General features: G+C 43.1%; 1 protein-coding gene across 2 annotated transcripts; it reads left to right on the top strand.

Annotated features, from left to right (window-relative positions):
- Nucleotides 1-724: 724 nt before the first annotated feature.
- On the top strand, nt 725-25,990 carry LOC105025615 (transforming acidic coiled-coil-containing protein 1). Of its 2 annotated transcripts, none has more exons than XM_013136842.4 (13): nt 725-982; nt 11,503-11,594; nt 14,949-15,333; nt 16,271-16,331; nt 18,276-18,360; nt 20,336-20,388; nt 22,147-22,284; nt 22,577-22,653; nt 22,770-22,813; nt 22,940-23,100; nt 23,200-23,306; nt 23,412-23,532; nt 23,702-25,990. In XM_013136842.4, the coding sequence occupies exons 1-13, from the start codon at nt 918-920 to the stop codon at nt 23,768-23,770; spliced, it is 1,458 nt and encodes a 485-aa protein (XP_012992296.1). In that variant the 5' UTR covers nt 725-917; the 3' UTR covers nt 23,771-25,990. The 2 variants fall into 2 exon arrangements, with proteins under 2 accessions (XP_012992296.1, XP_012992295.1); XM_013136841.4 differs by lacking the exon at nt 725-982 and adding an exon at nt 9,230-10,044.
- The last annotated feature ends 1,071 nt before the right edge of the window (nt 25,991-27,061 follow it).

Below are 27,061 nucleotides of genomic sequence, written 5' to 3'. Positions count from 1 at the left end.
ATGACTTTTGTTTATAAAATATTATTTATGCCATATTAAAACTTGAATGTTTCTTTTTGTCACAGGTTTTTTTAATTTAATTGTTTCTTTGTTCGATTGTCTGTTCACATGTCCTATGTGGTTTTACACTTGAGACTGTCATGTGATCAACTGGAGTGGGCTGGAAATGTTTGACACACAGAACACAGCATTGTGCTATCTCCATAGAGCGCCTGGTGGAGGCATGAAGCAGGGTTGTGTGTTTACTCAGCTTTGTTATTTGCGTGGGGGAGTGGGTGGGGGCATAGCAGGTAGAATGTGTCCTAACAACAATAGCTGGGTTTATTCCTACCCATTTCTCTTTCTTCCCATCATCCCTCTCTTCCAACCATCCCTCTCTGTCTGTTTAGCAGACAAACAATAGGGCTGGGTCTCCCTCGGGAACAATACCCTCACCCCTGCCTCCTCCCTCTCTCCATCAGAGCAGTGGCCTTTACGCCCCCCCCCCCCCCCACATTCTCTTCTATCCTGTCTCTAGAGGACCTCTTATAATTATAATGCCCTACCAGTAAAGTGGTCTTGACGAGAGAGTTCCCAAAAGAGAGAGGAGGGGAGACGATGAGGAGGGGCGATGAAGGGGAGGGTGTAAGGGATTGAAGGTGAAAAGGAGAGGGCTGGCAGACAGAGGCAGGGACTGGCGGAGCAGTTGACATGTGATCAGGGCTCCTTAGCTGCTAGACCATTCAGCCTAGATACAACATCAGCAGCAGCGACAGAGAGAGGAGAGAGAGGAGCCTGAGAGGAGCTATTCTGTGTGAGATGAGATGAGGCTGTAGTGGTCGTGCCCTCATCACTGGGACTACTGTTTTGGGAGAGGGGAAATATATAGAGGCACTTGCTGGTTGCTTGGGATAGGACACAACACAGCCAGCGTTGCCATGGGGGGCTCCATCAGTCAGAACAGGAAGTACTCCTTTGGCTCCCCCAGAAAGAAGAGCAGCATGTAAGTCCAGGAAAATCACTAATCACTTTTGCTTTGTGTTTGAGTCTGTGTGTGTGTTTGCATGTTATTGATTGTTTTCCTGTCCTGAGACAGTGGTTTAGTTCTCCTGCGTAAAATGTTGTGTCATGTAACTCTAATCTTCCCTTTGAACTGGTATCTCTGCATTAACAGATAAAGTACTTAGCAGAACCCAACACACCATCAAAGCATAGAAATACATAGAGTAGATTTGATTTCAATTATTGACGGTTTGAAGAACTCCCGGACATTAGTGGCAAGGCTGTAATAAATGTAATGAATAATGATGTAATGAGAGTGACGTGATGAGGTCTGCTGACAGACACAATACTGTCAGAGTGTCGTGGCTGTCGGGATAGCTGCTGGATTTAAAGTCTGTTGGAATTCCACCCATCAGTCCGATGAATCGCAGAGAGGCAACCAGCTGAAACTCTGAAATATTATATTTAGTCTTGTGTTTTTGCAGACAGAACTGTAGCATTTGCTACAATATTCCTGATCTATGATCTTTGTGTAGATAGGGATTAAAACTTCAGGGAAACCTTTTTAAATGGTTAAGTTCAGTTCTTCTGTTGTATCTTTTCTATAATGTGTAGGGAAGAAAGTATATAGACTATACTTGACATCTGAGGGTGGCGCAAAGTAAGATATGGGAGAATGGATGGGGTGGGTCATATGCAAATTAATATTTGAATATTAATACAGTGTGTAGAGCACTATTCGACAGTGTCCTTCAGTTTACTACAGAGACATACATAAGTCTACTGTAAGTAGGCTACTTCCTTTTGTAGGGCACTTTACTGGCTAATGAAAGGTAGCTAACTACAATACAAATAAATGTTGGTGAGAGATACTGAAAAGATGTCAAGTGGGAGTATTTGACTACTGTCAACGCCCCACCTCTCTCTCCCTCTATTTTTCTCTTTAATCCATGGTAACTGAAAGCCAGTCCACTTCTCTCAGTAGGTCCCAGTGGATCCTTTCCATGTTATAGAGCGGCTTATACCGGATCACTTGCTCGCCATTTGCTGATATCCTTCCCAGTCATACCCTGTCCTACCCGGTCGTATCATGATGCTTCCTGTTGTCATGGTGACTCAGCAGTGCCATGGGCAGGGTGGGGAAGTGCTACCCATGTTCTACACTGGAGGTCATTCCAATCAACAATAACTGACCCAAAGTAGGGCGAGACCTGAAGCCCTGCCAAAGTGAGAGAGATGTTGGTCTGACACTTCTGTTGGCTGTCGCCCTCAGAGAGTCCCAGTTAAGCCTGCAGACTGACTCTGCTTTGTTGACATTAAAAACATCTAATGAGAATTAAACCAGTCAACTATACAGATCCTCTTCACTAAACACTATCAGACTTCTGTGTGTAATGTAGGATGAACAGTGTGTTTCCGTGTTTTCCAGTACGTGTGTATGTGTATTTGTGTGTGGCAATGGCAGGGATAAGATGTTCTGTAGCAGTTTAAGATTGTGGCTTTCCTTCTCGGGTCTATTTTTAGCAAATTCTCATTTTAATTTTGAAGTGGAACAGCTCAGTACAACTCAATCCCCATTCCTTCATCCCTCCTCCTTCACCTCCTCTCCTGCATCTCTTCCATTCCTTCATCCCTCCTCCTTCACCACCTCTCCTGCATCTCTTTCATTCCTTCATCCCTCCTCCTTCACCTCCTCTCCTGCATCTTTTCTGTTCCTTCATCCCTCCTCCTTCACCACCTCTCCTGCATCTCTTCCATTCCTTCATCCCTCCTCCTTCACCTCCTCTCCTGCATCTCTTCTGTTCCTTCATCCCTCCTCCTTCACCTCCTCTCCTGCATCTCTTTCATTGCTTTTGTGAGTTGACAGTGATCTGCATTTGGAGGTTCTTTATTCAGACAGTAGGAGACTGATCAATGTTTGGCCTTAAGCTCTCCTCTCCTGACTTTAAAAGAATACTTTTTTGTAGGCTTCTGTCTTCCATTCATTCATCCTTCGTTTGATAGAGACAGCTTGGGGAGGGATAGAGATAGAAAGACAGAGGAGAAAGTTGTAGCTGAAAGATCAGTTGACAGTAATGTAACCCACATTGTTGCACATGGAGAATAGTCCCCATGGTGGGAAACTGTGTGTGTGTGGGTGTGTGTGCGCGCATGTGTGCACACACCACTGTTCAAGACATTATGAATCCTTTGTGTCCCTGTATTGTCCCACACAATAGCCTGGTGTGTGTCCCTCAGTCCTTCTGTCCTTCCACCTCATTAAACCTCCATTAGCAGAATCTCTATGTTTAACTGTGATAGACAACTCAATACAATACATACAATACCAAACATAATGTATCCCAACATACATCCAACACATCATATCCCAACATACATTCAACACAACATATCCTAACATACATCCAACACAACATATCCCAACATACATCCAACACATCATATCCCAACATACATCCAACACATCATATCCCAACATACATCCAACACATCATATCCCAACATACATCCAACACATCATATCCCAACATACATCCAACACATCATATCCCAACATACATCCAACACATCATATCCCAACATACATCCAACACATCATATCCCAACATACATCCAACACAACATATCCCAACATACATCCAACACATCATATCCCAACATACATCCAACACAACATATCCCAACATACATCCAACACAACATATCCCAACATACATCCAACACAACATATCCCAACATACATCCAACACATCATATCCCAACATACATCCAACACATCATATCCCAACATACATCCAACACAACATATCCCAACATACATCCAACCAAAATATCCCAGCATACAATATAACCCAACATATTCCAACATACATTCAAAAAAACATATCTTTACATACATCCAACACAACATATTCCAAAATACATCCAACACAACATGTCCCAACATACATTCAACACAACATATCCTAACATACATCCAACACAACATATCCCAACATACATTCAACACAACATATCCTAACATACATCCAACACAACATATCCCAACATACATCCAACACAATATATCCTAACATACATCCAACACAATATATCCTAACATACATCCAACACAACATATCCTAACATACATCCAACACAACATATCCCAACATACATCCAACACAGCATATCCCAACATACATCCAACACATCATATCCCAACATACATCCAACGCAGCATATTCCTACATACATCCAACATGACACACTCCAACATACATTAAAAAAACACTAATCTCAACATACATCCAACATAGTAAATCCCAATATACATTCCAAACAACATATCCCAACATACATCCAACACAATATAATACAACATATATCCAACCCAACATATTCCAACATACATTCAAAAAAACATATCTTAACCTATCCCAAAGTACATCCAACGCAGCATATCCCTACATACATCCAACGCAACATACTCATACATAAATGTTTTATCTCAATATACATCCAACATACATTCAAAACAGCATATCCCAACATACGTTCCACAATAAATATTTAATACAACATATCTAGAGCTCTATGTGAAATGCAAGTTTAATTATTCCTTTCATGTTTGTGCCCTGTTTACAACAAGGTATGACTTAAATTAATGTACATATGCAAATATGTTTGTTATACACTCACCTAAAGGATTATTAGGAACACCATACTAATACTGTGTTTGAACCCCTTTCGCCTTCAGAACTGCCTTAATTCTACGTGGCATTGATTCAACAAGGTGCTGAAAGCATTCTTTAGAAATGTTGGCCCATATTGATAGGATAGCATCTTGCAGTTGATGGAGATTTGTGGGATGCACATCCAGGGCACAAAGCTCCAGTTCCACCACATCCCAAAGATGCTCTATTGGGTTGAGATCTGGTGACTGTTGGGGCCATTTCAGTACAGTGAACTCATTGTCATGTTCAAGAAACCAATTTGAAATGATTCGAGCTTTGTGACATGGTGCATTATCCTGCTGGAAGTAGCCATCAGAGGATGGGTACATGGTGGTCATAAAGGGATGGACATGGTCAGAAACAATGCTCAGGTAGGCCGTGGCATTTAAACCATGCCCAATTGGCACTAAGGGGCCTAAAGTGTGGCAAGAAAACATCCCCCACACCATTACATCACCACCACCAGCCTGCACAGTGGTAACAAGGCATGATGGATCCATGTTCTCATTCTGTTAAGCCAAATTCTGACTCTATCATCTGAATGCCTCAACAGAAATCGAGACTCATCAGACCAGGCAACATTCTTCCAGTCTTCAACTGTCCAATTTTGGTGAGCTCGTGCATATTGTAGCCTCTTTTCCTATTTGTAGTGGAGATGAGTGGTACCCGGTGGGGTCTTCTGCTGTTGTAGCCCATCCGCCTCAAGGTTGTGCGTGTTGTGGCTTCACAAATGCTTTGCTGCATACCTTGGTTGTAACGAGTGGTTATTTCAGTCAAAGTTGCTCTTCTATCAGCTTGAATCAGTCGGCCCATTCTCCTTTGACATTTTCGCCCACAGGACTGCCGCATACTGGATGTTTTTCTCTTTTCACACCATTCTTTGTAAACCTTAGAAATGGTTGTGCGTGAAAATCCCAGTAACTGAGCAGATTGTGAAATACTCAGACCAGCCCGTCTGGCACCAACAACCATGCCACGCTCAAAATTGTTTAAATCACCTTTCTTTCCCATTCTGACATTCAGTATGGAGTTCAGGAGATTGTCTTGACCAGGATCACACACCCCTAAATGCATTTAAGCAACTGCCATGTGATTGGTTGATTAGATAATTGCATCAATGAGAAATTGAACAGGTGTTCCTAATAATCCTTTAGGTGAGTGTATTTTGAAACTGTCAGTCATGCTTTTCAAATACACTATCAAACTTTAGTATTGTCTAATTTATCATTCTCCCTCCCTGCCTATATTTCTATTTGTCTTCATCCACTATCTCTCATTCACTCTCGTCTCCTTCTAGATCTCTCCCCCTCATTGTCTTTCTCTCTCTCTCTGTGTCTTACTATTCTCAACTGGAACAGATACAGGGGTTGTTTTAGTGAAACAAGATGATGTAATGCATGTCAGACTACATCCCTAGAGTGATGTTGTAATGTCAGCTGGCCTGGTTACTGTAACTGTGCCGACCATCGCTGTAAAGCACTTTCTCTTCTCCATAAGCATTAATATTTTATCAGCCGTCAGGACGATGTTCTAGCTCTATACACAATTCACAAACACACAAGCATGGAAGTAACGGGACAAAACTATTGCTGCACTATATTGTAGAACAGCATTCAAGCATTTCTAGTACATGACAGCATGAGTAGGACAGAGACACATAACATGAGTAGGACAGAGATAGACAACGTGAGTAGGACAGAGACAGACAACGTGAGTAGGACAGAGACAGACAACGTGACTAGGACAAAGACAGATAACGTGTAGGACAGAGACAGACAACATGAGTAGGACAGAGACCGATAACTTGTAGGACAGAGACAGACAACATGAGTAGGACAGAGACAGATAACATGAGTAGGACAGAGACAGACAACATGACTAGGATAGAGACAGACAACATGAGTAGGAAATAGATAATGTAGCGATGGCTCTTGAAAATGATTTGCAAATTTTTACATCACTTATAATAAAACATTCAAAAAATTTTTACTTGGTTTGTCAATGTAAACAAATGTCTCCCAGGCCAATAAAGACCTGGGATTGAATGCCATTGAACATTGGCAGAGGTTGTGAAAGAGACCAAGGGGCAATGAAACAGATTGCCCGTGTGAGTGCACTAACAAGCATATCCTGCCTGACAGTGAGAGATGGCAAGAGTACCGACCACAGATAACCACTAGATGGGGCACTACTCCTGCATAAAGCAGAGCTGAAATGCCTTGGGCGCCACTAAGAGTTAGCATGGTTAGTTTGTGTTGTGTTTTGACTGATTTGCTGGGGTTCAACTGCACATATTTGTAGGTATGTGTTTGCACAATATAGAGAAAGAGGCTGGCTTACATACTGAACACCAGAAGGGAGTATTAAGCCTGTTTTTGTTTCAGTACCAAAGCTTAAAAAGGCATCCCTGTTATTATAGTACAGATTATCAACTCTTCATTGGATGAAGTGGGATGATGGGCGGTCGGCACGTACACTCAGATGTGTGTTTCACTGATATTTATTCCATTCACACAGACACAGATACACACACATTTAACATACTTTAATTCACCAATCAAATGGACATTTTCAAACCAAATATATCAAATATCCCTGAATGTGTGGACACTTGAGCGTACCGACTACATGTCCTTCTGTAAACAGCTTGGCCTCCCGAGGCAGCTGAAACAGCATGTCTCTCAAAACACAGCGCTGCTAGTTGACTGTGTTAGGATGTGTTCCAGTCCAGACGAAGACAGGACATTTGGCCCTCTGTGATTAGTCGGCCTATAAATGCCTACTATGTCTGGTACAATCATGATATCCTTATTTACCCCTGTTTTGTATAACTTTCTTAAGCTTCAAGTTTTGCCTTTGTGTGTATTCTAGAAGTATGGGTGAGGGATTCTAGAAGTATGGGTGAAGGATTCTAGAATTATGGGTGAGGGATTCTAGAAGTATGGGTGAGGGATTCTAGAAGTATGGGTGAAGGATTCTAGAATTATGGGTGAGGGATTCTAGAAGTATGGGTGAGGGATTCTAGAAGTATGGGTGAAGTATTCTAGAATTATGGGTGAGGGATTCTATACTGGAGCACGGCTGTGTGTCTAGCTGAGCCACAGTTGTATGTTTGCTGACCTATTTCAGGGAGCAGAGTTACGTAACACCTGATTATTCTCTTTTTCTCTCTCTTCTTTTAACCTTCCTCTCCTCTTCCTCTCTCCTCTGTGTGTGTCTGTGTGTGTATCTGAGTGTGTGTTCGTCTGTGTGTACAATTCTGTTTGCCTGTTTACATACCTGTGGTTCTGGTATAGCCTGATGAAATCACCAGGATATCCCGTTACGTTCTGATTCGAAACGTGAGCACAGCAGTCTGACCCAGGTCTACCTAGTGTTTCCTTAGAAAGAGGTTGTCCACATGGTGAACAGGGATATGAAGGGACTCCTCTAACAGGTCTGTCCTGCCTGCCAACCTCACGGGACTGAAGCTATGCCAAGCATCCCTGACAACCACATTCCTACCAAAATATATACACAGCCCACACTCACTTTCTCTTCACACAGTTACAGTAGTCAGTGTAGTGGGCGTTCTTTAGGAGAAAGAGGGATAGAGGGAGCGACAGGTTTATCTGCGTGCCTTTGTGTGTAAACCAACTTGCTGATCCTGTATGAACACTAGAGGACACTATAAAGAAACAGGGAGCTTCCTTTTGTTTCCTGTCTATCTGTTCTCTACAGTAGAACACGTTTATTAGATTAGTCTTGGTTGATGTTTCTGACACAACACAATTCATTTGGTTTGACCTAGTTAGAGAGAGAGAGAGAGTGTGTGTGTGTGAGTGTGTGTGTGTTTCAGTGGGATGCTTGTTAGTCAGAGTGATGTTAATGCATGTGGTGCTCAGTGCTGTATGTTAATGTGAGAGTGTCTGGTCTTTGTGTGTGTGTGTGTGTGTGTGTGTATGTGTTTTGTTAGTTATGTAAGCCATAAGCAGCCCTCAGGCATGTGGGTGTATGTATGCCTTTTTGTGTGCCACATCTGGAGGGTTTCCATATGGTTGACTAGCCACAGCCTTCCTCAGGGTTCCAGAAAGGTCCAGAGTGCTGGAGGTTTGATTCTAACCGTTGATCACATGATCCATTACATCTGTTTTGATCAGTGTTGACGGAGTCTTTTATTAGACTGTAATGACAGAGGATGGAATAATCCATGGAACAGCAGCAAACGGAATAATTGTCTGTCTAGTCTCCGGTTCTGCATGAGGGCTTTAACTATGTCTGGTAAGGTCGCTGTGCTCCTTGTGGTAGGTGTGTTTAGTGTCCTCCTCAACCTCGTCCCGCCCACCCCTACTCCTCACGACATCTAGCACTCTTTCTAAACAGTCAGCCAACTGCTATTTTGAAACAGGAAACTTGTAGCCTTCCTTCTTGAAATCCCCCCTCCCTCTGTTATCCCCCCGCTCCCTCTGTTTCCTCCTCACAACCTGCCTCCCTCCTCTATCACAATAGAGCAGCTTGAGATGGTTGGGGTGGGGGTGGCTTAGGCAAACTCTTTGGATGGGAGTGAAATAGAACAAGGGTGGATGTAGGGGGAGAAGGGAGGAGGAGGGAGGGAGGAGGGAGGAGCAGTCTGGCAGCCAGCTGATCACTGCTCTGGCATTCAGTCCAGGAGGAGGACACATAGAGGGAGAGAGGGAGAGAGAGAGAGAGAGAGAGAGAGAGAGAGAGCAAGGCAGTGACAAAACAGACACAGACAGAGGGTGACGAGGCGACTGATGCTACAGAAATCTGTAAACTGACATGGAATCAGAAATTTACAGCGCCATCTCAGATTTGTTAGCCTCTTTCACGGTTGGTTCCGGAATCTACAATTCAGAAGAGCATGATGGAAAATGAAAGCAGGACAAGGAAATAAAAACAGTAGACAGACGAGAGAGGCCATAAAAACAACTTCCTCTCAGAGAGAAAAACAGAGAACACAGTAAACAGAGAGGAGAGTGCGTTGAAGGAGAGACGGGGGAGAGAGACGGAGCGTTGAAGGAGAGACAGAGGTAAACAGACTGTGGTGAGTCACTCCTCCTCCGCCTCCTCCTTTTGTGTGTTGATGCTGATACCCAGAACTGAGAATCAGCCGAACTAAGCAAACACTCGCGCCATACGAAGAAAACTGGACTGTAGCAAAACGGACCAGACCACTGAAAGCAGGATTGTCATCACAGGAGTCAAACCCGACCCAGGAGGTTGTCTCTGTTGATATGTCCTGGGGATCTCTGCTGTCCCCGGTCCAGTGGGCTAAATGGACCTGGTCAGCTGTGCGGGGGGGAGGAGAGGAGGAGGGAGCGCCCAGATCAAGGGAGGAAGGGGAAAAGTAAGTTGCCTACAGGTGTGTGTATGATGCCTGCCTTGTGTGAGAGGGACAAGGAGATCTGTGTTTGTATGTTTAGAGAGATCACTGTGGAGTGGGTCTCTGGATCCACCTGTCAGGAGAGAGAGATGCTTCCAGTATAACCTTCAATCTACATTCATCATTTATCTTTTAGTTTCATTTCTAGAACATTCTTATTTTCCACTTTGCCTTGGCAATGTAAACACATCTTTTCTATGCCAATGCATTTAAGTTGAGATGAGAGAAGAGAGGAGAGAGAAGGAAAGAGGTAGATAATCTGGTAGGTTATGGTCTATTCCTCCACACTGTAGGACTATAAGGTGCTGTGTTGTAACAGTGTCTGTAACAGTGTCTGTAACAGTGTCTGTAACAGTGTCTGTAACAGTGACTAGAGTATGTTATGGTGTAACGTCTGTAACAGTGACCACAGGATGTTATGGTCTAACAGTGTCTGTAACAGTGACCACAGGATGTTATGGTCTAACAGTGTCTGTAACAGTCACTAGAGGATGTTTTGTTGTCTAAAATACAACGTTAGTGAGACAGACAATGCTTCCTTCTCCTGGTAGTGTTCCTACTGTTTGCTTTCTTATGAAACCAAAGATAGCCAAGATAATTTGTCTGTGGACAAAGGATTTGGAAAACCGTGTTGGAAGGTTTGAAAATCTTAGAGGAACGTTGGTGGAGAGGCTGACTGTTTTAAAGATTTAGAATTCTTTGGTGGTAGCTTCCAGTTTCCAAGTGACCTTCCAAGATTGCAGCGTGAAGCCCATTGTGAGTGGACGTGCGCGTGAGTGCATGTTGTGTGTGTGTGAATGTGTGACTATTATCATGGATTATCTACAGTGTGTATGGTTCAAATGTGAAAGTGAGTAAAGGGGGAGCAAGGGCGGTCTGTATTTCTGGGGCCTGTGTCTGTTCCCGAGCTGTTTTTCATTAGTGAGTAGATGGTTTGATGTTCATTTAAGTGCCTGAGAACACACAAGCACACACACACGCACACTGGAGCACAGCTAGGAAATAAATCTGGGCTGGGTGTCTAGGCAGTTGAGGGAGCAGACCCTGAGACTCCTGTGTGTGTGTGTGTGTGTGAGAGGGAGAGAGAGAGAGAGAGAGAGAGAGAGAAAGACCGTTGGCTGAATGAGCACACAAGCTAGTGGATGCAGGTGGCCAGTCTGGGTTCTCTTCCTCTTTCCTTCTCCTTTCTAATGTCTTGGCGAGCTGCTGCAGGAGCCGTTAGCAGGTGGTACATAACACAACAGGGGTTGACCTCATAGACAGGATGTACCATCATGGCCAGACAGTACCCCTTCTGGACAACCAGGAAACACATTTGAACATGAAGTGCTGTGTACACCACCACAACCATGGGCGCCTAAAGAAACCTCTAATCATTCTCTCTGCTCTCTCTCTTCTGTCTTTATTTGTCTCTCTCTGTAGTTCAGACTCAGAGGGGAACTTTGAAACTCCAGAGGCGGAGTCTCCTGGTCTGCTGAATGACCTGACACTGCTGGATAACTCTGGCCACACTGGTGAGATTACGATCCTCTCACACACAAACCACACGCAAACACACACCTGACATTCCAGACCAACAAGAGTGAACCAAACAGACCCTGTGTTGAGTTTTGGAGATGGACAATGTTATCCTATTACAACGTCAAACTTCTGTCTTTGACCAGATTAGTTGATTTGTTAAGAGATCATAATCCTACAGTCAGACACAATGCAGTCAGAAGATGACTACTTCTCCTTTGTCTCTGTAGAGAATAACAAGCCCCCTCTTACAGAACAGCAGCCAGTCACATGGTGCCGTGTGCTTCTGGGTTACTGTCATAAATAAAACATTGGCTGAAAGAATATTCAGTCTAGAGGAATAATAATAGTCTCCCCAACTAAAGCACCTCAGGCAAGTATCTACAGGCACCTACAGTAATAGTCTGACTGGATTAGGTCAGGGCTTCTGAGGATTTGTTTTATAGTAGTGCTTGGATTAGCAGGTTGTTTATTGCTTGGAAATGTAAAGTAGAGACCCCACAGTTTCCCCGCTCCCATCTCTATAATTTATTCTACGCTGGTCTGGGTTTTGCTTTGTTTATCGGTTGCTAGGCTACATGTTGAGGTGTGGTCTACAAATGGACGGTTGTCCTGCTCTGCTCTCAGAAGATTCTGGATAGACATCTGGGCTTGTCGTAATGACGGATCATTTGACTGAAAACTGTTATTGATATTTCTGAGAAAAGAGAACTGAAAGATGATCTGACACACCCAGTTTCTTTGGGGGAGAGAAAGCAATATTGTGTGTGTGCGTGTGTCTGTGGAGTTTGAGTGTCTGGTATCTCTGCTCCTCTTGCTTGACTCTGGCCAGGTACTCCTGTGCACACTTCTTCAACACCTCCTCATTCTACGTGCACACAATGGCAGAACCACAACAACACACATCAAATGTGTTTCAAGACCAATCATACAGAGGGTTTTTGATCTCTCAATTCTGACCCCTCACCCCTCACCTCTTCATGTTCTCGTAACGGCGGAACATGTCGGACAGTAACCGTTCTACTGTCACTGAATTACTACACAGTTTTTGACCGTACTTTGTCTCAAAAAGTTTTGGTTTATATCCTGATTATGTTCATGTTCCTTAGCAACTTCGAATGAAATGGAATAAATGGAACTTAATTTTATGGCAAACAACCTGTAGACATTAGGTTTTTCATGGATTACAATAGTTAGCTCATTGTCTGTTGTGGCTTAGGAAGAGATTCTGGGTGGTAAATCGCTAGGAATAGGTGACATGGATTTCTGGGTCAAGGTTAGGTCTCGGGTCCCCACAAGACCAACATGTTTGTGTGTGTTTCTATGTGATCCACTTTCATGCGTAGTTGTAATTGAAAGATGCAAACGTGTGTGTGTGTGTGTTTGTGTGTATGTATGAATGACTGTGTAGTGTCATTGTTCTGTGTCCCTGAGCTTGGTGATGGGCCTCTATAACAGAGAGCTCACTGTAGAACAAACATATTAATCAGCAACCCTGACGCACACTCTGTGCACGGTGTCTGTAGAGCTGTCTGTATCCCAGTGTCACTGAGCTGCAGGATGACAGACAGGACACACTGTGCATGCTGTCTGTAGAGCTGTCTGTATCCCAGTGTTACTGAGCTGCAGGATGACAGACAGGACACACTGTGCATGCTGTCTGTAGAGCTGTCTGTATCCCAGTGTTACTGAGCTGCAGGATGACAGACAGGACACACTGTGCATGCTGTCTGTAGAGCTGTCTGTATCCCAGTGTTACTGAGCTGCAGGATGACAGACAGGACACACTGTGCAGGGCTGATCAGACTACCGGTCACATCTTGTAAGCATCTCAGGGACCCAACCCTTCTCCTCTGACAGCCGTGTCAACAGAACCCCAGCCTTGCCCTCAGAGTATTGGGGCATGTAAGGAGCATGTTGTCAGCTGTTGTAAAGACAACAGGGTTCTGGGCTGAACATGGTCTCACATTATTACTGTCTACCCCTGTCTGGTGGTGTGTGTGTGTGTGTGTGTGTGCGTGCGTGTCTCTGTCTGATTGTGTGTGTGTGTGTGTGTGTGTGTGTGTATGCTGTACATAAAGTTTTTGTAGACGCAGGGACCATTGTACTGTACCATTCTTAGAATTCAATCAGGAAGTCAGGATCCATTCAGTGTTTGAACAGGAAATGGGTCCATTCAAACTGTCTGCAAGCTGCAGTTAGTCATGTGTTGCTTGCCCTGGACTCAGGCAGACTTCCTTTAAGAACAAACAATGAAAGTGTTCCCTGGGTGCAGAGGTGTCTTAGGACTTTGATATAGGACACTCCATTTTTTTCCAGAGATGTTTTTCTCCCTGAAGCACAAGGGACTATGCACACCCACACGTTATAAGTGTTTTACAGCAAGACTTAAAATGCAGTAAAGGTTTTGAGAAGGTTGAAATGGCCACCTAGTCCCCTCTAAAAGTAATTACACAGGAAGCTATGTAGAGAGAGCACTGTGAGGCCCTCTGTAGGTCATTATGGGAGAGATACTTACAAAATACATGCAAGCATTCACACACGTATGCACGTAAGTTGTGAGGACTTTTTTGGCACCAAAATGTATTCACATTAAAAGTCTCATTTTCCCAAACCCTTAACCCAAAACCCTAAACCTAAACATAACCCTAAATTAAATATATAAATGTAACCCCTAACCCTACTATTGCTGATTTGCCATGGGTTACTATATTTGTGAGGACTGGTAATTCTAACAAATTTAGTAATACACACACACGTTTGTTTTTCTACCCAGACATCCATGTTCTCCATCCCTTGGCCCTACACATAACCTAACCTTAACCTAACTCTAACCTAAACCTCAATAACCTTTATGTCCGAAGTTCACTTAGCCTTAATGCCTAACCCTAGTCTTGACACATAATACCTAAAAATAATATTCTATAACTATGCTACATTTTACAGTTAATCTCCTAAAACAGAAATTGGGGTTCCTTAGAGGAAAACTGCCCCATGTTTGTTTCTGTTTTGTTTTTTAAAATATTTTATCCCCACATGTACAAATAGACCTGGATCACAAACACGCAAAAGTGGTAAAGAAAGGTGAATACTTTTTGCTAGAAGATGTAGCACTGAAAGAAAGGGAACAAGAGAGACAGGCAAAGAGAGAAAGAGAGCGAGAGAGACCAAGGCAGTGACAAAAAACAGAGACAGAGAGATTCTAGATGACCTATTGTCTGAAACAAGAATACTGAGGGTCTTTTACATGTTGCTGCTATTTCACATTGAAGGCATATTCATTTTTGTACCTGTTGAAATACAATCCTCTCTTGCGCCCAGTGAGAGTCTGACTCAATCTCTTTTCTCAGCATCGCTCACCAGAGATGACGGACAGCTGATGCCACGGCCCTTCCTGGACAGGAACTCCAATCAGGATGTGTATCCCGCCTCCGTCCAAGAAATCCAGGATGCGGTGAACAACCTCTCCTCTTTGAACGCAGCAGGGTTAGACCAGAACCTCAACCTGAGGTTGACCTCCAGACTGGGCCTCTCCCCGTCCCCTCTCTCCCAGCCCCGAGACCTGCGACCCCCGTCGCTTCCTATCCACATCTGCCCCGACCCTGCAGAGGTTGATGATGTTGCTCCGATAACCTCTGACCCCAATGGCAACATAAACCCTGATTCCAACAGCCTGACCTCTGAACTGGATAGACCAGATGACTCCGACCGACCCAAGAAGATCGCATGCATCACGTCAGTACAACTCTCATAATACATCTTGAAGCCCTGTGAAGGTTCAGTCATATCACCCTCCCTGCCCTAAGCAACATGGCATGGCCCTCCCTGTACCCCTCACTGGCTCCCCTGGCCCCCTCTCCTGTCTCTCTTACGCCTGTCTCTCTTATGCCTGTCTCTCTACCTCTTTCTGGGTGGCAGTGGAACTGCTGAGCAGGTCTTTTTCCTCTGTGCTATAAATACTGTACAATGTCCTCTCTCTGCTGAACCTCTTCCTCAGTTATCTACCCTATGTGTCCTTCAGTGCATGTTCCCCTACCTGAGCTCACAGTAGTCAGTGCAGCCCTGGTCATCTCTCTCTACTGCTGTGTAAGGTTGACGCATGGACCAGAACTCATTCCAGCTGTAGTCATCAGTTTATAACATAGTCGATCACAGAGCCTGTTATTTTATCAGCATCCCACCAGAAGCCCACTGCACAAACTCTAAGGGAGATAGAGAGAAAGATGGAGAGAGAGGGAGAGATAGATTAAGAGACTGTCTGAGTAAAAACCGTTTAACAAATCTCACGGGTGACACAGCTTTTATTTCTATTAGGCAACAGCTTGTTTCATTAATCTGCTTTCTGCTGTGATTTGGCAGTTCAGCAGCACAGACACACAGAGCTATGCAACAGAGAAAGAAGACTGATTCCTAAGCCTGCTTTATCTTTTACTTCCACCACTGTACTCATGCTCTCTCTTTATCCAAATTAAGAGCAACTCTGTTTTGGTCTCACAGTACCATATCATAAGACTCCACTACCTTTGAGGCTGGTCGTTTAAACACATACACACACACACGCACACACATATGAATGCACATACATACACAGTTACATGGTAGTTATGATCTGAGTAGGGTAAATGTGGAGTTTGGCCTCAGTACCTCTGACCTCAATTCACTTTGTCTTTAGCGACTCCTGTAAAGTAAAGAAGCTGGACAACCAGACTCTATTACAGAACAGCAGTGGAAAGGTAAGAGTTAATGTTTTTACTGTAGCTCCTAAAACAGGAAGTGTTTTACATTTCTGTTTCACACTATTCTTGATGGGGACAGCTACCTTTGTATGTGTATGGCTGTATTTAACCATCATTGTGTCACCTGTGTGTTTGTGTGTAGTTGTGTGTGCCTGTATCTGAGCCTGAATGTAATTATATTGTTGAAGTTTTTCTCACCCTGGTGCCCTTCCTCTGTACCTGATAATGACACTGGTTAACCTGTGACCCTGAACATGTTCTTCTCTGAGAGATCAACATGACAATTTATTGAAAATGCATTTCATGTACATAACCATTCGGACACCTTACCATGACACTCCAAACTGAGCTCAGATCCATCCTGTGTCCTTTGAACATCCTTGAGATGTCTTGAGAACTTGATGGGCAAACAACTATGTCAAATTCAAGTGACTGGACATGATTTAGAAGGCATTTGTCTATATAAGGTTCCATACTTCACCGTGTATGCTAGAAAAAAAGCCATGACATTCTAGGAAATATTTGTACCTCTTTCTGACCTTGGAGAATTATGTTGTGGCATAGATCTAGGGAAGGTTATAAAACAATTGCAAAACATTTTTTACATCCCAGGAGCAAAGTGGAATCCATCATTGTGAAATTGTAGACATTCGGAACAACTAAGACTCTTCCTAGAGCTGGCCACCAAACTAAGTAACTGGGCAAGAAGGGCCTTGGTCATGGAGGTTACAAAGAAGAAATGGACACTCTTACCAAGCTTTATAGTTTCCATGCATGGGAGAACCTGCCAGAAAGACAACCATCTCTGCAACACTCCAGCAATCAGGCCTTTAAGTGGCTAGTTATAAAACCAAAATTAAACAATTAGACAAGAATGTCAAGCGGCAAAAAAAGGTGCCGCTCATCATCTGGCTAATGGTCAAGCATGGTGGTGGGTGCATCATGCTATGGGAGTGCTTCTCAGTAGCATGTACTGGGCAACTGGTCAGGATTGAGGGAAAGATGAACAGAGCAAAATACAGAGACCAGAAAACCTGATCCAGAGTATACAGAACCTTATAGGACGATTCATCTTTCAGCACGACAAGGACCCAAAGCACACAGCCAAGACAACACTTCAGGACCAGTCTGTGAATGTCTTTGAGCACACCCCGTAGAGGCACAAACACCTCGTAGAGGCATAAAGAACATTCAAAGCTGTTATCACTACCATTGGCATTTCTGCAGAAGGGTATGAATTATGGGTCTGAATATTTTGTTGGAATACCTACGTACATTATATATTTATTTTTATAAATTGGAACAAATTATTGAAAATGTCTTAACTTTTTTCGTTATTGGGTATTGTTTATAAATTGACGGCCACAATGTTTTTTTTAATGAATTATAAATTGAGTCTATAACACAATGAAATTGTGGGTCTGCAATGAATGGGTCTGCATACTTTTTGAAGGCACTGTACCTTCTTCTCTGAGAGGGTAACCTGCAGTCCTGTACACATTCCTATTGGAGAGGTTAATCTGCAGTCCTGTACACATTCCTATTGGAGAGGTTAACCTGCAGTCCTGTACACATTCCTATTGGAGAGGTTAACCTGCAGTCCTGTACACATTCCTATTGGAGAGGTTAACCTGCAGTCCTGTACACATTCCTATTGGAGAGGTTAACCTGCAGTCCTGTACACATTCCTATTGGAGAGGTTAACCTGCAGTCCTGTACACATTCCTATTGGAGAGGTTAACTTGTGCCCCTGTAAACATTCCTCTCTGTGAAGTTAACCTGCGGTCTTGTACACATTCCTCTCTGAGAGGTTTACCTGTGGTCCTGTATACATTCCTCTCTGAAAAGTTGAGCTGGCATAATACTGTAGGTTGGGAACAAATGCAGACTATTGCAAAAAGCAGATAAAAATGTATTTGACTGTCCATCGACTATCTATAGGATGAAGAGCATTGTGAGGGCCATGCAACAGATGAAGAGAAGCTAGCCAGCACGACCGGACTAAGAGCAGACAGAGAACATCACGGTGGGTGTGGGTGAGGGGATCAGACACATCTAAACATCAGCGTGTGTGTGTGTTTGTGTGTTAATGTGTGCCAGCTTAATTTGTTCAAGAGAATCTGTCTGTGATCCTATGTTCTGACCGAGGCTCTCTGCTAACCACCTGGCGTACTCATCAGAACTATTCATATGACCACACCTACTCCCTCAGATGTATTCATATAACCAGAACTACTCCCTCAGATGTATTCATATAACCAGAACTACTCCCTCAGATGTATTCACATAACCAGAACTACTCCCTCAGATGTATTCATATAACCAGAACTACTCCCTCAGATGTATTCTTATAACCAGAACTACTCCCTCAGATGTATTCTTATAACCAGAACTACTCCCTCAGATGTATTCATATAACCAGAACTACTCTTTCAGATGTATTCATATAACCAGAACTACTCTTTCAGATGTATTCATATAACCAGAACTACTTCCTCAGATGTATTCATATAACCAGAACTGCGCCCTCGGATGTATTCATATAACCAGAACTACTCCCTCGGATGTATTCATATAACCAGAACTACTCCCTCAGATGTATTCATATAACCAGAACTACTCCCTCAGATATATTCATATAACCAGAACTACTCCCTCAGATGTATTCTTATAACCAGAACTACTCCCTCAGATGTATTCATATAACCAGAACTACTCTTTCAGATGTATTCATATAACCAGAACTACTCCCTCAGATGTATTCATATAACCAGAACTACTCCCTCAGATGTATTCATATAACCAGAACTACTCCCTCAGATATATTCATATAACCAGAACTACTCCCTCAGATGTATTCATATAACCAGAACTACTCCCTCGGATGTATTCATATAACCAGAACTACTCCCTCAGATATATTCATATAACCAGAACTACTCCCTCAGATGTATTCTTATAACCAGAACTACTCCCTCAGATGTATTCATATAACCAGAACTACTCCCTCAGATTTATTAATATAACCAGAACTACTTCCTCAGATGTATTCACATAACCAGAACTACTCCCTCAGATGTATTCATATAACCAGAACTACTCTTTCAGATGTATTCATATAACCAGAACTACTCCCTCAGATGTATTCATATAACCAGAACTACTCCCTCAGATGTATTCATATAACCAGAACTACTCCCTCAGATTTATTAATATAACCAGAACTACTTCCTCAGATGTATTCACATAACCAGAACTACTCCCTCAGATGTATTCATATAACCAGAACTACTCTTTCAGATGTATTCATATAACCAGAACTACTCCCTCAGATGTATTCATATAACCAGAACTACTCCCTCAGATGTATTCATATAACCAGAACTACTCCCTCAGATTTATTAATATAACCAGAACTACTTCCTCAGATGTATTCACATAACCAGAACTACTCCCTCATATGTGTGGGTATGAGTCTATCAGTGGAACCCATCAGTTTGACTGGAAACAGACCATACAGATCTATAGTCCCCCAGGCTGCATGTGACACACTTCTAATGTACTCAACTCAGTTGTCCTAAGAATCACTTCTGTTCTGTCCAGTCCTGCTCTCTCCATTCCAGCTCTGCTTACATTTAGTAAGATATTGAATTATATTTAATTACATTTAAGTAATTAAGCAGATGTTCTTATCCAGGGTGACTTACAGTAGTGAGTGAATACATTCATAGATATAATTTACACACATATCTACCATAGGTATGCCATTAAAACAATATACACAATATTCTGCAATGCAGGGGTTAGTTTTGAGACAGTGAGTTTTTGTCATGTCCTTTATAATGAAAGTGTACACTGCCCTCTTCTGGTCAAACAGCAGTAGCACATGGAGCTTCCAGTGACTGGAGTCAGAATAGAACAGTTGGTCATGAGAATACAGTGTGGGCTACTAAATACAGATACATTTAATCTGTTTGACATGGTGCATTTTTTTCTCCCAGGGCCAGAGCTGTGTGTGTCAGTCAGTCCAGGGGTCACAGAATGCTGTTCTATGGTAAGTCCAGTAACATTACCTGTTAACAGATACAAACGGTGTGTAGCCCAGAGTCTGTGGCCCACTTCAGAGCAATATGGTCCTGGTTCTGTCCATAGTCTTATGCCAAATGGCAACACACTTCCACTATGCTGGTCTCTCTCAATTCCCAGATTGGAGACAGGTTGATGCAGTTGGAATGATTCTCTAACATGAGACAATGAGCTTTCAGAATTAATTGGTTTACCTAATGAACTCTGGAATTAGATTCACCCAACAAAACCAAATATGGAAATCTACACCGGGAGTTGACATACAATTATATATATATATATGGGTGGTGAGAATATGAGATAATATAAGATAATGGGACATAACTGGTTAATGTATAATATACATGGATATATAGTTCATGTACACCAGATAGAGACACCTGTAAGCAAGCCATATGGAATACTAATCGTACTAGTACTCCAACATTCTGTAGCTATTTACTAGTACTATAACATTCTGTAGGTATTTACTAGTACTATAACATTCTGTTAAACGAATACAGTAGCCAACAGATAGGTGTCATCCTCAATAGTGTGTAGCTAATTTTACCACTACATGAAAAGCTTAATCAGTGTTACATCCTGGCATTTAAAGCCTAGTGCCTTTTAGAAATTTCACATGGCTTATTTTTGGATACCCAAAATGCCTCAAGTAGCCTAATGGCTATTATATCTCTGTAGATAGAACAGTTAAAAATCCTCTGGATCATCTAGTTCACAGTGTTCACAAAGACGTTGAGATACCTCTGGCCTAATTAGTCTAGTATTGCAGATGATGATGGTGACTGGCCTAGTTAGTCAAGTATTGCAGATGGTGGTGTGACTGGCCTAGTTAGTCTAGTGTGGTAGATGGCGACTGGCCTAGTTAGTCTAGTATTACAGATGGTGGTGTGACTGGCCTAGTGAGTCTAGTATTGCAGATGATGATGGTGACTGGCCTAGTTAGTCAAGTATTGCAGATGGTGGTGTGACTGGCCTAGTTAGTCTAGTGTGGTAGATGGCGACTGGCCTAGTTAGTCTAGTATTACAGATGGTGGTGTGACTGGCCTAGTGAGTCTAGTATTGCAGATGATGATGGTGACTGGCCTAGTTAGTCTAGTATTGTAGATGGTGATGGTGATTGGCCTAGTGAGTCTAGTATGGCAGATGGTGTTGTGACTGGCCTAGTTAGTCTAATATTGCAGATGGTGGTGTGACTGGCTAGTATTCTGTCTTAGCAAAGCTCATCAGCCCACTGCACAGCAGTAACCTTCTGGACTGACCCTGATCTCCACAGCCTGCCTGTCATCTCCAGCTCTATTATCATGTCATCGGATTAGGATGTGTCAGTTATAATCTAGGGTCGGACAACAGAGGGGTAAAGGAGTGGCCGAGAAGATTAGATGGAAGTAACCACACTTAGTTCTCCACTTCTAACTGTGGTGTATCTCCGTGTAGCCCCTCCTCTCAGAGTGCTGCAGTAGACCTGCTGCATGACACATTTAACTGATGAAGGCAGAGCTATAGAGATCTTTCTGACTGTATATGGCTCCAATACATTGTAATACATTTAAGCAGTAAGGAACCATGGGGTGTGGTATGTGACCAAGAGCAGTAACATGTCCTGCGATGTCATACCCGTGGTATTCAGTCTTATATACCACAGCTATCAACCAATTAGCATTCAGGATTCAAAGCAACCAGTCAAGACTTTAAATTAGAAACATATGGAACTCCTCTTCCACAGCATGAGAACCCCTGCCAGATGAAGAATGCCAAGCTGGGAGGAAGTGACACACAGAAGAAAACAGGAAGTGAAGTTCTAGACTCGATCTGCATTAGCGAGGAGGAGAAAACAGCAGTTCTAACTCTTATCAGAGAGGAGGTGGGTCAAATACAAAACACACACACATAGAAACTCAACCGGCATAGCCAGAAGAGGACTGGTCACCCCTCTGAGCCTGGGTCCTCTCTAGGTTTCTTCCTAAAATTCGGCCTTCTTAGGGAGTTTTTCCTAGCCACTGAAATTCAACACTACTGTTGTTTGCTCCTTGGGGTTTAAGGCCGGGTGTCTCTGTAAAAACACATTGTGACAACTGCTGCTGTAAAAAGGGCTTTATAAATACATTTGATTGATTGATTGAGGATACCACAGTGATAACTGATTCCTGTGTCAGATCATCACTAAGGAGACGGAGGCCAGTGACTGGAAAAGGAAGTATGAAGAGAGCAGACAGGAAGTCATGGAGATGAGGTAACTATCGTTCAGCTGAACTTAACTGTAAGGAGTACGGGTGTTATCTGTCCTGTGTAGTGAACAGACAGAGGGTTGGGTGAGGCTCATTAGTCAACATTCTTCCTCTCTCACAGGAAGATCGTGTCAGAGTATGAGAAGACCATTGCTCAGATGATTGGTGAGTGTTTTAGTTCAGCCAATCAGTCTTCAAACATTCATCTGGATAAATGACTGCTATACCCAGAGTAATGGTGGCATCAGTGCATAGACTCGCTATGGACCAACTATGTCACCTCTCTCTCAGAGGACGAACAGCGCAACAGCATGAGCTCCCAGAAGTCTTTGCAAGCTGTAACCAGGGAAAAGGAGTCTGCACTAGCGGACCTGAACTCAGTTGAACGGTCACTGTCCGACATGTTCCGCCGTTACGAGAACATGAAGAGCACCCTTGACGGCTTTAAGAAGGTGAGGGGTCAGAATTGAGAGATCAAAAACCCTCTGTATGATTGGTCTTGAAACACATTTGATGTGTGTTGTTGTGGTTCTACTATTGTGTGCACGTAGAATGAGGAGGTGTTGAAGAAGTGTGCACAGGAGTACCTGGCCAGAGTCAAGCAAGAGGAGCAGAGATACCAGACTCTCAAACTCCACGCAGAGGAGAAACTTGACAAGTATGATCTCTCTCACACACACACTGACACACACAAATACACACTTTAGCTTTTACAGTCCTTGGACAGTAAAAAGCCATTCCAAATCCCTGTTTCTCCATTCAGGGCTAATGAGGAGATAGCCCAGGTACGCAGCAAGGCCAGCTCTGAGAGTGTTGCTCTGACCGCCAGCCTTAGGAAGGAACAGATGAGGGTGGAATCTCTGGAGAGAGCCCTGCAGCAGAAGGTACGGGCTAACGCTCCTATGGTCATGCTATTGCCTTACGCTGCTACTGGCCCTGGAAGATAATACACAGAATGTGGTCTGCCCAACATTACACAGCATTTTTCTGAACCCAAAATCATCCAGGTCTTAGTTGTGAATCTCCCTAATGTGATTTTGCGTCTCTTCACAGGCTGAGGAAATTGAGGAGCTAACCAAGATCTGTGACGAACTCATCGCCAAGATGGGCAGGACAGACTGAGACAGATTCCCGACGTCAAAATCAACAAGCCAATGGGCCAAGCCAGCGATGCGTCTGACCTATAGCAGACCCTTGTGCATGCCTCCAGCCAATGAGCAGTCCTGTTTTTCCTCTGCACTTGCCCATATTGCTGCTTTATTGGTCGAGTGTCTTATGATAATCCATTTCCTTTGGTCGAAAGTAGTGCACTATATGGAGAATCGGGTGTCATTTGAGCTGGAGCCTATAATACATGTAGATATACTCCCTCCACGCTGTCTCTCTGTCCAGCAACTAACAGAATATAATGTGCGTTGCATAGGTTTTGCATATTTACCAGGGGTAACATTTTGCAGAGCATTTATTAATATATAAAGCATATAAACCCTGAACCTACAAAAATGACAACAATAGTCTGGAGCAAGACCAGGTGGACGCCTCTATGACTGAACTGTAAAAGTGTTCATAGTGTTTGGGTCAGAATGTGTTGTTATAGATAGGCCTACTAGGAAGTTGTCTTGGGAAACATAAGCATTTCTCTTCTGTATCTGAGACCTGGTCTTAGCAGAGGAAGAGGAGCTGTGGGCCTGTGTTGCTCTGTTGTATTGGATAGGTTTAGGTCACCTTCAGCAGGGATGATCTTACTGCTAAAGTTAAATAGTTTGCTTGATAGCTGGCCAGCAGATATTTACCATGGATATTTACCAAGTCTAATTAACTTTCCTGGAACATGAGTTGAGCTACTACAGGGTAAAGGATAAAGCATGACATGGAGATCAGTAGGGATGGGCTTTTTCAAAAGAATGCAATGGGAATTGATTTAGGATGTACGCTGGCCATGCTTTTAAATACATGCCAGAAGACGACAAGCACAAATAATGAGATCCCTGCAAATAAACTGAAATGTAATGATTATCATGCAGTTAAGCTGGTGCAGGCATGTGAAAGCTACTGCAGATACATCTGTCTGAACAATTATATATTGTTTGGTTTAACAACACTTTACATTAATAATTTATTGATTTATTGATTTACTAAAATCTCCCCAAATTGGGTGGGGGACACCTCCAAATTATGGTGTATAACTGCCTATATCTGCCTATGCCCTTGACTACACAATGATTCAACAGGGGAAAGAGAGTGTTATCCACTGAATCCCACCTGGTTAGTGTCTGTCTCAGGCCACTGGGTTGGAACAGTACTCTAGCATACTCAGTACTACTTCAACTGGAAACTTGATAATGGTTAAGATCATTCAAAGACTATATATTTTCTATATATATGAAAAAGAGTGTTTTAAAGACTGTGGCTTCTTGATTTGAATCTCTTGCTCACGTTTCCCTCCAGCCACATGAGGCCCTGGTGGTCGAGGGGCTCTGTGAGTTCCCAGAGGCCCTGCACAAAGTACTGCACTACTGTAAATAGAGAATAGCGGGACATTTTGGACACAAGCACTGTGTTGTGCTACATACTAGTGTTTCTGCTCTTATCCTCTGTTCTGCTCAACTGTTTCTAATCCTTTTCATCCTCCATTGGAGCGAGTCACCCTGCCTCACGGCTCTATTTCCTCCGTACTGCATTGTAGAGGTCATTGACCATATTAAGTATATCATGCACGCACCAGAGAGTCTATCATACACATCTGTGTAACCTCCATCTTGAATGAAACTGTCTTTAGACAATCTTTTTCGTTTGGAAACGTTAAATTAGTAATGATCCCTTTTGGATTTGTCATTCACAAGTGAGGGTGAAACATGAGACTTTTGAGTAATGTCAAGTGTGTCCTGTTTAAACCTGACTGTAGTAATACAGTGAGTGTCCTGTTTAAACCTGGCTGTAATATTACAGTGAGTGTCCAGTTTAAACCTGACTGTAATATTACAGTGCGTCTCCTGTTTAAACCTGACTGTAGTAATACAGTGAGTGTCCTGTTTAAACCTGACTGTAGTAATACAGTGAGTGTCCTGTTTAAACCTGACTGTAGTAATACAGTGAGTGTCCTGTTTAAACCTGACTGTAGTAATACAGTGAGTGTCCTGTTTAAACCTGACTGTAGTAATACAGTGAGTGTCCTGTTTAAACCTGACTGTAGTAATACAGTGAGTGTCCTGTTTAAACCTGACTGTAGTAATACAGTGAATGTCCTGTTTAAACCTGACTGTAGTAATACAGTGAATGTCCTGTTCAAACCTGACTGTAGTGATACAGTAAGTGTCCCAATTAAACCTGACTGTAGTAATACGTGTGCTCTCATAGCCTCTGTTTGTGAGAGGGTTTCTCTGTTTACAGCTTTATCGGTTGGGTCTGACATCACAACTTCGCTACTTGTGATTTCAGAGCTTGTCACCCGCTGAGGGATGATGTAAGAGCCAACAGGAGCCCCCAGCCGCTTCATCTGTTTGCTTTGACATCACAGCCCCCGGTGGTTGGGTCTGACATGCTAACTATCTCTGACTTTACTGAGTCTTCGGTCTCTGCTAGAGTCAAGCCTAGCTTGAACAGGGAAGAGTGTGGAAGCTGTCACTATGTCAGCTTCATCCCCTTATCCTCCGAAGTAACATCCACTGACAAAGAGCTTCTGTCCACTGACACACACACTCCCACACACACACAGGCACGGGTGTCATGTTTTTACCTTGCGTTAGGGGGCTGGTACATACAAGTGACACATACAGTGGATATAAAAAGTCTACACACCCCTGTTAAAATGCTAGGTTCTTGTGATGTAAAAGAGTGAGACAAAGATAAATCATGTCAAAACTTTTTCCTCCTTTAATTTGACCTATAACGTGAACAATTCAATTGAAAAACAAACTGAAATCTTTGAGAAGGAAAAATAAAAAACTCACAATAACCTGGTTGCATTAGTGTGCACACCCTTTTTGGGTAGGAGTCTACTAGCATGGCACATCTTGACGTGGCAATATTTGCCCACTCTTCTTGGCAAAAGCACTCAGCAACAAATATGTCAGACTGCGAGGACATCTCCTGTGCACAGCCCTCTTCAGATCACCCCACAGATGTTCAATTGGATTCAGGTCTGGACTCTGGCTGGGCCATTCCAAAACGTTAATCTTCTTCTGATGAAGCCATGCTTTGTGGATTTGGATGTGTGCTTTGGGTCGTTGTCATGCTGAAAGGTGAACTTCATCTTCAGCTTTCTAACGGACGTCTGAAGATTTTGTGCCACATTTGCCTGGTATTTGGAACTGTTCATAATTCCCTCCACCCTGACTACGGCCCTGGTTCCAGGTGAAGAAAAACAGCCCCAAAGCATGATGCTGCCACTACCATGCTTCACTGTGGGTATGA

The sequence above is a fragment of the Esox lucius genome, chromosome 13, assembly GCF_011004845.1.
Source record: "Esox lucius isolate fEsoLuc1 chromosome 13, fEsoLuc1.pri, whole genome shotgun sequence".
Lineage (NCBI taxonomy): Eukaryota > Metazoa > Chordata > Actinopteri > Esociformes > Esocidae > Esox > Esox lucius.
Note: the sequence above shows the minus strand (reverse complement) of the source record. Positions and strands in the feature narration are given on the sequence as shown.

Bases quoted from the DNA above. Each gene is read 5' to 3' on its own strand.
- LOC105025615 (XM_013136841.4), top strand. From the start codon at position 9,932: ATGTCCTGGGGATCTCTGCTGTCCCCGGTCCAGTGGGCTAAATGGACC. The intron at 22,285-22,576 runs GTGGGTCAAATA...TTCCTGTGTCAG, and splicing joins TAACTCTTATCAGAGAGGAG to ATCATCACTAAGGAGACGGA. The intron at 23,101-23,199 runs GTGAGGGGTCAG...GTGTGCACGTAG, and splicing joins CCCTTGACGGCTTTAAGAAG to AATGAGGAGGTGTTGAAGAA.